Here is a 12797-nt window from a genome sequence, read left to right on the forward strand (position 1 = left end):
TGATCATCTCCGTGGAATTCACCACCCACCCGAGATCCTTTTACAATCATGTATGGAAGCCCTACCAGGTGCTTTGTTTAGTGCCTTGTCCTTGGAATTGATTTCAAGTGCAGGGGGTGAGGGATGGTGAGCAAGAGCTTTTATATTTATTGTTCCATGATTGTATGTCTGTGTTTTGCTTGGGGAAACATTGGTGTCATCTTAAAAGCAGCCTAGAATCCACAGTGTCTTTTCCCTCTGCCCCACAGCTGCCCACATTGGTGTTGGAATAAGCGGACAAGAAGGAATGCAAGCGGTCATGTCGAGCGACTACTCCTTTGCTCAGTTCAGATACCTGCAGAGGCTGCTGCTGGTGCATGGCCGCTGGTCCTACATCAGGATGTGCAAGTTCCTCCGATACTTCTTCTACAAAAACTTTGCCTTTACTTTGGTTCATTTCTGGTACTCCTTCTTCAACGGCTACTCCGCACAGGTAATGGAACTTATTTTGGGGGTAGCATTCTTTTAAATAAAAACTAGTTCTAAGAGACCAAATTTGTCTCTTTCCTCTATCTTTGCAAGTATCTTATAGTTGGGATCATAATAAGCCAGCCCTTGGGTGACTTTTCTCAATGTTCCTGGTGCTTTAAAAATATTCTGCTTGGCCCTGGCCATTGTGTCCATTTAGGGGAGGGAACCAGTGGATAGAAGATCTCAAATAAGTCTTAGAAAAAAGTGAACCTGCGAGAAAAAAAAATCGCCTGTAGCTGTCAAACCTCCTTGGATGCTGAGGCCAGGAAATGCTGAGCAGGGTCAAGGGTCAGGGTCTTCTTGCTAGTTCTGGACTGTGCGTGACTCTTGGTCCTGCGTAAGCCCTGACCCTCTGTCCCAGCCTAAAGGATGGTGTATTCAGCGGTGTTTATCCTGTTCAGAAGTGTATTTTTCATATTCAAACTGGTCTACAAAGTGTTTTCATGGGTTCTGGCCTTGCAAAATAAAGGATAAAAGTTAGTTTTCCCTTACTGCAGGGTCTTAGGTGCTTCCGAACTAGTGTAGTTTCGTGCATTTGGACTCATTAATAAAAGGGTATGAAATGAGCATCATTCGAATCAGTTTTCCCCAAAACCACTTACCTGGGGTTGAAGGGTCATTGTGAGGTGGGCCAGTTCACAGAAACTAACCTCTATCTTTTTAAGATTTATTTATTTGAGAGGGAGGAGAGACAGGGCTGCCATCTACTGGTCCACTCCCCAAACTCCCCAAACAGCTTCAGCAGCTGGAGTTGAGCCAATCCAAAGCCAGCTGCTTTTAGACCTCCCACCTGGGTGCAGCGGCCCAAGGACTTGGGCCATCGACTGCTTTCCCAGACCACAAGCAGAGAGCTGGATCAGAAGAGGAGCAGCTAGGACTCGAACCGGTGTCCAAAGGGGATGCCAGACCCATAGGCGGAGGGAACTTCTCTCTCTCAAGATGTATTTCTCTGGGCTGGAGAGGTCCCCACTCCGCTAGGGACGTCCCTGCTCTGAGAAAGTGGAGGAAGGTATGCCAGCTCCACTGGCGATCTGCCCATGCGGTGACCCAAGCCCTGTCGTCTCCTCGCAGACTGCGTACGAGGACTGGTTCATCACCCTGTACAACGTGCTCTACTCCAGCTTGCCCGTGCTCCTCATGGGGCTGCTCGACCAGGTAGGAGCAGTGCGCTGGCCCAGAGGCTCTGCACACACTGCTGCCCTGGGTGGGTGGGAAGGGACAAGCAGCCATTTCTGGGTGTTCCGAGTAAAATCCTGCTGTTATTCTTTTATCAGGCAACCAGGGTGTAAGTGCTGTGTTGCTTGTTTTGTAAGAAGAGGATTTCTGTGACTGGGCTGAGTGCATTGACAAGTGTTTTTTATTCTCCTTTTGGACAAGGGGCAATGTTAAGATATACAGTCTAACACTGTACTTCAGCAGTTTCTATAGAAAGGCCTAATGGAAAGGAATGATTTAGAATTAATTCATCAACTTATACTCATCGGTGAACATTCTTCCCACAGAGTTTTGAAACAATATGAAAATTGATTTTTTTAAAAGCCTCCTTACCTTTATGTTGCTACTTCTCACAAGAAAACAAGTTATTAAACTTCCCTAGCTCCTCCCTGAATTAAAATAATATCAAATGGTAGTGGCAGGAGCTATGAGACTGATCTCTGTACGCTGAAAATGTTGCAGGATTTATCATCTGGTTCAGTTTTTGCCTGGCAGCATGTCTGACTTCTTTGGCCTCCTGGCGGACAACACGTCACTCTAATGTTGTGTCCCCCTTAAGGACGTGAGTGACAAACTGAGCCTCCGATTCCCTGGGCTGTACGTCGTGGGACAGAGAGACTTGCTCTTCAACTATAAGCGGTTCTTCGTAAGCTTGCTGCATGGGATCCTCACGTCCATGGTGCTCTTCTTCATACCCCTGGGAGCTTACCTGCAGACCGTGGGACAGGACGGAGAGGCGCCATCCGACTACCAGTCTTTTGCCGTCACAGTTGCCACTGCTCTCGTCATAACAGTCAATTTCCAGGTGCACAGATCTCCTCCCCCAAGCTGGTATCTGTTGGGACCCAGGCAGGCATGCATCTCCCACTCTCCCTCCAGCTGAGCTCTGCTGCTTTACCAAATGCTATTCTCATCCCTTCGCCCAACACATTTCCTATGTCTTACCTTGAGTCAAGGATGGTTAGGTTTTCGATTGTTCTGTATTCAAGCCAAATCATGCTGAAGTTGCTGAATTCTGTTTTCAGGATTCTTAGCTCCTGTAGGTCTTGCTAACTCCCCAAAATGAGTGCTGTGTTTGTCTCTGGTTTCCCAACAGATCGGCCTGGACACTTCTTACTGGACCTTTGTGAATGCCTTTTCCATTTTTGGAAGTATTGCTCTTTATTTTGGCATCATGTTTGACTTTCATAGTGCGGGAATACATGTTCTCTTTCCATCTGCATTTCAATTTACAGGTTGGTATTTTCTCAGCTCCAAAAATAAATGTGTAATTGTCAGTAGGTTAGAGTCTGACATAATCCCAGAGTAAATAAAAAATATCAGGACACAACTGTGCAACTATAAAGTTAGGTAACAAGTCTTAAAAAGACTAAATAAGAGTTTTTCCCCTATCATAAAACCCAATTGGTAGATTATTGGAAAATTGAATATACTTGTACAAGGGCTCTTCAAAAGTTCATAGAAAATGTAGAGTATTATTTTTTTTTCTATTTTTTATTTTTATTTTTCATTTGTGCCAAAATAAGTTCCATTTTTCATGAACTTTTGGAAGTGCCTTCACAGTACTGGCAGCACTGTCAAATCATCTTTTCAAAACACTATCTGAAGGTGCACACAATCTATAAAATTTTTCATCTACTTGAGCGAAACAAACTGAATTTTGGCAAGGCCGTTGACACAAAGGCTATACCCCTCTGGACAAAACTTAATGACCTACAAGGATTAAATTAGCTAGCCAAGCCACAAAACACCTTGATGAGGGAATTTTAGAACTCAAAAGCACCCTGCATCATTGGAAATATGTAGAGAACAATTGGTCATGTGCCCACTGAGTGCAACTAGTAAAATATTTGACAAATCCTGGAATGAATTTGAACTGAAATCTGTATTTTATAACATGTGGAATATATCATGAACTGTAAAGTTCTCAACTTGAATTGTTTGGATTCACAATGAAAAATGAATTCATGTCCCCTGGTTTCCCTGTAGTGGTGACCAGCAGTTGGGTTGTAAAAGATGGGTGCTGGGGTCACCCTTCTCTTCTTGGGGTTGTTTTTGTTTTGTGATTGTGTGTTTCCTAACTGTATTTTAAAAACCTCAGTACTCAAGAACTTAGAATATTCCCATAAGGACTTTTTTTTTTAAATATTTATTTTGAAAGTCAAAGTTAGCTACACAGTGAGAGGAGTACTGGTTCACTCCCCCGAGGGCTGCGGTGGCCAATGCTTGCCCAGGCCCAAGCCAGGAGGTAGGAGCTTCTTCCAGGTTTCCCACATTGGAAAGTGCTTTTTTTTAAATTTCTAGGGGAAAAAAAATCCAAAAGCTTTCTTACCTAATTTCATATATTTAATCAGTGTTGTGTCAACAAAGGCACTTCTTAACTCTTGTTTCCCTGGTGTGCATTTGCCATGTTTAGAGAACTGACCTTCCTAATTGTGCTCTGCTTACTCTGACTTGCAAATGCCCCTCCCTCCAGTAGCGATGATGGGTGTGGGAAGGCAGCTAGTCTGGTTGTCGGATTCACCCCAGCTAACCCGCGGAGTCCTGCCCCTGCTCTTCACAGGCACTGCTTCCAACGCCCTGAGACAGCCGTACATCTGGCTCACCATCATCCTGACCGTCGCCGTGTGCTTGCTGCCTGTCGTTGCCATCCGCTTCTTGTCCATGACCATTTGGCCATCAGAAAGTGACAAGGTAGGAGCGAGACCCTCATGGAAAGCAGAATGTCTCCCAATTGCACCGCTCCTGGGAGTCTAGGTTCAAGGGGAGTTTGCTAAGAATGTCTGTTAATGTCTGCTCTTTCTTTAGCTGCATCTTGCAAATAAATCCTTTTGGGATTGGGATGAAAGAATGGAATTACGAACGTTCTGTCATTCCCTTTCAATTTAACAATTACAATGTTAACATTTTGCCAAGCAAAGGGGTGGATTTTGGTATTCTTTTAAAGAAAAGTGTTACTTGTGGTCCAAAGGATCCTGCTCTGTGAGGGAGGGGAGGGCTGTCACTCAGTATCAACAACACTGTAGCATCTCTCAGCGTGCGAGGTAACCAGCAGGCTGAGGGCGCAGGGGACTCGGCTCTGTCCTCTCCGCCTACTCGCTCCTGTGGAAGCTGGACAGGGTGACTGCAGTTGGCACCTCCGCCACGTCAACACGTCCAGGCCTAACGGTCTGACAACTGGAAACCTGGGAACTCTTCACCCAAGGGCCCCAGGGAGGGGAATCCATCAGGGGATGGGGGAACTGGGAGACGGGGCGGCTAGGTGGCCCCCAGACCCTGCATGCAGTGACAAGACAGTGCTGGAGCCACCAGGGCCAGAGGCCAGAGTTTTCCCTCAGCCCGGTGCCAGGCACAAGGTCAGCTTGCCCTTACAGAGGGTGCGCACCGGGTGCGCCGCGGCTTGGGACAGGTGCGCAGTCGCCATCTGCCGTCAGTCCTGTCCTGGCGACCTCCTAGTCAAGACCTTTCTTCCCATCCCCCGCTCTTACAGATCCAGAAGCACCGCAAGCGGTTGAAGGCCGAGGAGCAGTGGAAACGGCGGCAGAACGTGTTCCGCCGGGGCGCGTCGTCGCGGCGCTCGGCCTACGCCTTCTCGCACCAGCGCGGCTACGCGGACCTCATCTCCTCCGGGCGCAGCATCCGCAAGAAGCGCGCGCCCCTGGACGCCATCATTGCCGACGGAACGGCCGAGTACCGGCGCACCGTGGAGAGCTGAGGTGCCCCATGTCTGTTTCTTCATGAAAGACTCTGAGAACGTTTTATAAAAACGTCACATGGAACCCAAGACAGCAGGCACTTAGCTTGGTGGTGAAGATGCCCGGCGCCATATCTGAGTTCTCGGGTTGGAGACCCAGCAGGTGACAACTCAAGTACTGGGCAGCTCTGCCACCCACGTGGGAGACGTGCATGGAGTCCCCGGCCCAGCCCAGGGCCTTTGGGGAGTGACCCAGCAGATGGAACCTCTGGCTGCCTCTCAAAATTCTGAGTCAAAAAAAAAAAAAAAAAAAAAGATACGAACTACTTGGGTTGGGCTATTCATAATCAATAGCAAAGCCAACACTATATTTTTGAAAGCCCTAAATTATTCAACTTGTGTTCATTGTGATTCAAAGGGAACATTTAAATCCAGTCTCAATCCAGGACAATAGTTAGACAACTGCATTGTAAAATTACAGTTAAGTTTTCCTGTCATCTTTTGTAACAATTTGCCAGAACTTTCCTCTTTTCCCACCTGTAGACCACCTTATTTAATTTATAATCACGAAGACAGGAAGTGGTCCAGTGACTTTTTGAATACTGGTAACAGAGGGTATGGTTGCAGGTTTCCACACTGGTTTTCTAGCTCAGTTCAATCAAGGGAAATTCAAAATTTTCTAAGTATAAGGTTTCCACGTGTTTTGGGTTTATAACCAGTTAAATAGCATATTACAACATTTTAGTGTTGGGTATTATTTCAGCACCTTCCTATAGTACCAAGTAGTCTGATTCCTTAGTGTCATTTTTTTGAAAGTATCTGCATATTCACATATTTTATAAAAGCAATTTTTAAAAACTGGGCATATTACCAATGGGTACTAATTTCCAGTTAGAAGGAGAGCTATTGATAATTTATGTTATACTCATAGTTCAAAAAAAAAAAGCTGTAAGGAATTTTGAAGAGAGAGACCCATTTGCCTATGATTTAAATATCATCCAATGTGCAGATGTATGTATACATTGGATGATATGGTACCTGATAAGTTATTTTTAGTTGTCAAACAACTGTACATAATGGAACTTGGAAGGCAACACTTAGGTCTTGGAGCTCTAGAGAGGAGAAAGCTGCTTTGAGGCAGGGTGACTGGTCTTGATCAAGTGAAAGGGTGTTGCCACTCATAACAGCTCAGAGGGATATGAGGATACTTCAGTTTGGGGCCAGCGTTGTGGCACAATGGGTTAAGCCATTCCCTGTGACACCAGCATCGCATACGGGTGACAGTTCAAGTCTCAGCACCTCCACTTCCGATCCAGTTCCCTACTAATGCACCTGGGAAGTCCACAGAAGATGGCCCAAGTGTTTGGGTCCCTGCAGACAATTGGAAGACCCAGAAGAAGCTTCTGGCTCTGGGCTTTGGCCTGGCCCAGCTATTTGGGGAGTGAACCAATGGATGGAAGATCTGTCACTCTGCCTTTCAAATAAATACATCTTTTTAAAAAAATCAGTTTATTTGGATGCAAAAAAATGCAATCTCTAAGTTTATCCTAATATACATTTCAGTGACCTTTTCTGGAAGATCCCTGTGCATCTACATCCAGGTGATCTCCAAGTCCTGCCTAGTGCTCCCTGGGAGTAAGGAAGTTGAACAAAATCACTAACAAGATAGCAGCAATACATTGCAGAAGGCTTCACAAAGCTTTCTTTTGAGCTTGCTCACACGTAAAGTATTTTATGAGGCTGGATCAGAATCCTAATGCTGTTCTCCTTGTCTATGTCTTGAGGGAGAAGACTTTGAGAGCCACATTCATTAGATTGAATGTGTAGGCAGTTGTGAAAATATCCTCACAAGGGTGACTCAGCTTTCCAGGGCTTTTTCCATATTCTTGTGCTTTCAGCAGATCTGCCCTCCACCACGAGGCTGTGAATGTTCACAACGTCACCCCTTGGAATCCCTCTGAGGAAATCACCACATGTAGATAGCTCATTTTTTATATCCACAGGACAGGGAAATTTAATTAGAATTTTATAATGCATTTTCTAAGTATGATAAAAGAATGTATGCTTTTTTATGGAAGTAAATTTCTGAAAGTTTACAATTTTATCTTGTAAATAAGCAGAATTGTACAATTCTTTAAAAATCCAGGAACGTTAGCTTCTATAATTCTGTTACTTTCATAGTTCTCTCCCGTATTGCAAATTGTGGGAAAGGTTGACAATGCAAATGTGTCAAAGACATATACTGTTGGGTGCAATATTAATTTTAAAATGAAAATTGCTTTGGATAAATTATTTCTATTCCTGTAAATCAGATTGAATGTATATTTTTGTTTAAAAATAAATGCTTTAGTAAAATTTTTAGAAAGTGTAATCTTTTACATATTTGAGTTCCATCTTTTTCATGATACAAATGTACATGCTTTGAAGTACATCTGCATTGTGAAATGGTTAGATTTAGCTATGTCACAAAATACATATTACCACAGCTATCATTTGTAACACCCACTCTCCTAGTGTTCCTCAGGAATACAATGTCATCGTTGGCTATAGTCACCATGCTGACCAAGTGATCTCTAGACATTATTTCTACTATCTCACTATCATCTTGTTTTCTTTGACCAACAGGTCCCTAACCCACCTACCCTCTAACTTCTGCAGCCCCTGGTAACCACTATTCTACTCTCTACTTCTGAGATCAAATTTGGATTCCATATGCATCATTAGACAGTGTTTGTTTTTCTGTGCCTGGCTCATTTCAACCAGTATCATGTCCCCCAAGTTTGCCCATATTTTTATAAATGACAGGATTCCTTTTCTCATGGCCAAATAATATTCCATTGTGTATATGTGCCACATTTTTATCCAGTCATTCTTTAATGGACAGTTGGGTTGCATCCATGTTTTGGCTATTTTGAATAATGCTGACATGAACACTGCAGATACAGATCTCTCTTTGCTGTACTGATTTCATTTCCTCTGGAGATTACACACATACCCAATAGTGGGATTGCCTTAAGAGGGTCATTGAAAAATGGAATTAAGTTTATTTTTGTGTAAAAAAGTTACTTCACAATGCAGTTTTTCATAGTATGCATTTCCATGAAGTTTTTATGACCCCTCATATGCGTGGATTTCAAAATTATTTTGCAACAAAATAAGCATCTTTTGATTCCATTTTCCCCAAACTTTCTGAAGTCCCCTTGTATGACAGAAGAATCTAACATTTCAAGGTCCCTAAAGGACTTTATGGGTCCTGTGATGGTAATAGCTAATGTTAGGGACAGCACACTGAGGGATGGAGAATTGCCAAGGAAAAGTACTCAAACTCTCAAGAACAAGGATGTGGATTTACAGCTGGTAAGATGGAGCCTGCTCCCTCGGATTTGCTTGGACAAGTTTTCCAAATGGCCCCAACTCTTTGGAAACAGGAAAGATAACCTTCCACAAGTTGGGGCTGGGAAACAAGCAGCTGGTCTGGACAGACAGTATGAAAAGTTAGCCTGGGGTTGGGGGAGGAGGAGTTTTTCAAGATGGCGGCATAGGGAGGACGCTTACTCTGGTCTAGTGGAAGATAGTAAAAAAAGTGGAGAGAGCACAGTCTCAGGGAAAAGTTAGGGGGAAAACAGCAGAGTAAACTCCACACAAATCAGTGGGACACTGTGGACCTACATGAAGGGTGTGGATGTGCACAGCTCAGGACCCCAGCGGGCAAGAGCCTCAGCACAAGCTTTAGAGTGAGGTGAGACCAGACTGCAGCAGCCTAAGCCACTGGCGATAAAGCTGTGGGAAGAGACTGACATGGGCCAGGCTCAGAGCCCTGTTGGGAACAGTGTACCTGCTAACCTAGAGGGGAAAAAAAGAGGGGGCACATTTCTCTCTCCCCAATCACCTAGCACTGGCACCCCATAACTAGCCAAGAGAGGACAGGCGCCATTTTCGACATACATAACAGCTGCACCAGCTCATGTCTGTGCGCCCAGCAAACAGCCGAGAGGAGACACTTAAGTCTGGCTGGGAGAACTGATGGTAGCTGGGTGCTTGTGAGTGCGGAAGCCTTGTGTGCTGGGACTGAAAACACTATGGCTGTGTGGGAAGGCACAGGGTGTGGCTGAGTCTTTGCAAAACCACTGTGCACGGCTCCACATGATCGAGGTCCCTGATTCCCTGGTGAGGGTCATTGCTGCAGGATCCCCAATCATACCAAGGACTGCACCGATCCTTTGTGTTATTCTTGTGGCAGCGCAGATGAGAATTGTACCCACTGGGGCTAGTGCCCAAGCATTGGTCTTTTGAGGAAAGGAGGTGAGCATGAGGATATGCCAAGAAGCAGAACAAACCACCCCGCTGATTAAAAAAAAAAATTTTACCACATACAACTTGGGTGTCACTTTGGACACTCTTCACCCTGGACACTGAACAGAGCTCCCTGACCACACCCAGCACATGCCTCTGGGTATTCACTGAAAGAGCAGCTACTCCACTAAGCTACAGAAGCATAGTCCAAAGATAAAAGCCATCACCGGTGGGAGAAAAAGCCAAGAAGTATCTCCACAAATGCCCAATAGTAAACACAGCAATTCAAGTAACAAGAATAAGGAAGACTTCAACAAACTGTTGAAATCTTTACTTAATATATACTAAATTGATCTTCTGTATATAAAGATAATTGAAAATGAATCTTGATGTGAATGGAATGGGAGAGGGAGTGGGAGATAGGAGGGTTGCGGGTGGAAGGGAAGTTATGGGGTGGGGGGAAAGCCCTGTAATCCATAAGCTGTACTTTGAAAATTTATATTAAATAAAAGTTAAAAAAAAAAAAAAAGAGAATAAGACAACATGACAACCCAAAAGAACACAACACTTCAATACTAGAATGTGAAGAGATTGATGAAGTGCCAGAAACAGAATACAAAAATTGATTGTAGGATTACATAGAAGTAATCAGATAGAAATTTATGAATTAAAGAAATCCAACCTGACATAAATTTTCCCATGCAGTTGAGATTTTAAAGAGAAATCAGAATGAAATATTGTGAATGAAGAATTCAATAGAACAAATAAAATATAGTGGAAAGCCTTAACAGTAAACTCGTTGAGGCAGAAAAAAGAATAAGCAAGTTAGAAGACAAATCTCTGGAAATTTTACATTCAGAAAAAAAAAGAAAGAATGAAGAAAACTAAAAAACACTGTTGGAGATCTATGGGATACCATCAAAAGACCAACATACAGGTCTTAAAGGAGTTTCGGAAAGCAAGGAAAGACAGAATGAATCAGAAGTAAAATAATTACAGAAAACTTCCCTAATTTGAAGAAAGAAAGGAATGTCCAAGTACAGGAAGCACATAACAGACATGATCAGAAAAGATCTTTACCATGACACATTTCAGTCAAACTCTCCACAGTAAAACAAAGAAAAGATTCTAAAATGTACACAAGAGAAACACCATATTACTTTCAGAGGATCTCCAATTAGACTCTCAGCTGACTTATCGGAAACCCCACAGGCTGGGAGAGAATGGCAAGAAATATTCCAAATCTTGAGAAAAAAAACTGTCAACCAAGAATACTGTATCCTAAAAAGCTCTCATTTATGAATGAAAGTGAAATAAAGACCTTCCATGCCAAACAGAAATTGAAAGAATCTGTCACCACCTTACAAAAGATAATTAAGGCTGTGCTACACAGAGAAACATGGTCATCACTATGAAAGAAAGTAAAGACAGAAAATCTCCCAAAGTACAAAGGAAATCCAAAGCAAACTATAGGAATATTTATGGAAAAATAGCAGGTTCAAGTCATGACTTGTCAATAATCACTTTGAACGTAAATGGCCTCAACTCTCCAGTTAAAAGGTATAGACTGATGGGGCCAGCGCTGTGGGTTAAAGCCCTGGCTTGAAGTGCCAGCATCCCATATGGGTGCCGGTTCTAGTCCTGGCTGCTCCTCTTCCAATCCGGCTCTCTGCTATGGCCTGGGAATGCAGTAGAAGATGGCCCAAGTCCTTGGGCTCCTGCACCCATGTGGGAGACCCAGAAGAAGCTCCTAGCTCCTGGCTTCGGACCGGCACAGCTCCAGCCATTGCGGCCATCTGGAGAGTGAACCAGCGGATGGAAGACCTCTCTCTCTGTTTCTACCTCTCTCTGTAACTCTTTCAAATAAATAAAAAAATAAATCTTTAAAAAAAAAACAGGTACAGACTGCCTGAATGATTAAAAAACAAAGCTCATCTATTTGCTGCCTACAAAAACACATCTCATCAACAAACACATAGAATGAAAGTGAAAGATTTGAAAAAGATATGCAATGCTAACAGAAACCAAAAAAGAACTAATACAGCCATCCTAATGTCAGACAAAACACTTTAACGCAAAAACTGTTAAAAGAGACAAAGAGGGGCACTATGTAATGATTAAGGGATCAATTCAACAGGAAGATGTGGCTATTATAAACGTATATGCACCCAATTACAGGGCAACCTGGCTATTTCAAACATTAATGGATCTAAAGGGAGACAGTCTCCCATACAATAGTAATGGGGAACTTCAATACTCCACTTTCAGCAATGGACAGATCAACCAGACAGAAAATTAGCAGGGAAACAACAGAGTTAACCGACACTACAGACCAAATGGACCTAATGGATCTCTACAGAACTTTTCATGCTACAGATGCAGAATACACATTCTTCTTACCAGTGCATGGAACATTTTCTAGGATAGACCACATGCTAGGCCATAAAGCAAGTCTCAGCAAACTAAAAAAAAAATAAAAATCATACCATGTATCTTCTCTGACCACAATGGAATGAAGCTGGAAATCACAACTCAATCTCTGGAACATATGCAAACACACGGAGCCTGAACAACATGCTCCTGAAAGAACAGTGGGTCATTGAAAAAATCAAAAGAGAAATCAAAAAATTTCTGGAAACAAATGAAGAGGACAATACAACATATCAAAACTTATGAGATACAGCAAAAGAAGTGTTAAGAGGAAAGTTTATAGCAATGGTGCCTACATCAAGAAATTGGAAAACCCCCATGTAAATAAGCTATCAATGCATCAAGGACCTAGAAAAATAGCAAACCAAACACAAAACTAGTAGGAGAAAAGAAATAAATAAACAGAGAAAACATAAAAAAATTAAACAAAAAAATACAAAAAGTCAGCTAAATGAAAAGTTGGTTTTTTGATAAAATAAACAAAATTGACACACCATTGGCCCAATTAACCAAAATAAGAAGACCCAAATTAATAAAATTAGAGTTGAAAAAGGAAATGTAACAACAGGTACCACAAAAATGAAAAGAATCACTGGAAATTATTACAAAGAGCTGTATACCAACAAATCAGGAAACCTGGAAGAAGTGGACAGAT

General features: G+C 42.9%; 1 protein-coding gene across 4 annotated transcripts in view; it reads left to right on the forward strand.

Annotated features, from left to right (window-relative positions):
- The window catches only part of ATP8B1 (ATPase phospholipid transporting 8B1), a 129583-nt gene extending 121799 nt beyond the window's left edge, over nt 1–7784 (forward strand). For all 4 annotated transcript variants that reach the window (XM_002713627.6, XM_089305085.1, XM_089305086.1 and 1 more), the window contains exons 23-28: nt 249–472; nt 1582–1665; nt 2285–2530; nt 2822–2960; nt 4289–4419; nt 5216–7784. In XM_002713627.6, coding sequence (XP_002713673.1) covers nt 249–472; nt 1582–1665; nt 2285–2530; nt 2822–2960; nt 4289–4419; nt 5216–5440 — 1049 coding nt within the window. In that variant the 3' untranslated portion in view covers nt 5441–7784. The remainder of the gene's footprint in view (nt 1–248; nt 473–1581; nt 1666–2284; nt 2531–2821; nt 2961–4288; nt 4420–5215) is intronic.
- Nucleotides 7785–12797: the final 5013 nt, after the last annotated feature.

The sequence above is a fragment of the Oryctolagus cuniculus genome, chromosome 10 (genome assembly GCF_051225735.1).
Source record: "Oryctolagus cuniculus isolate XC-2025 breed Fujian yellow rabbit chromosome 10, ASM5122573v1, whole genome shotgun sequence".
NCBI lineage: Eukaryota > Metazoa > Chordata > Mammalia > Lagomorpha > Leporidae > Oryctolagus > Oryctolagus cuniculus.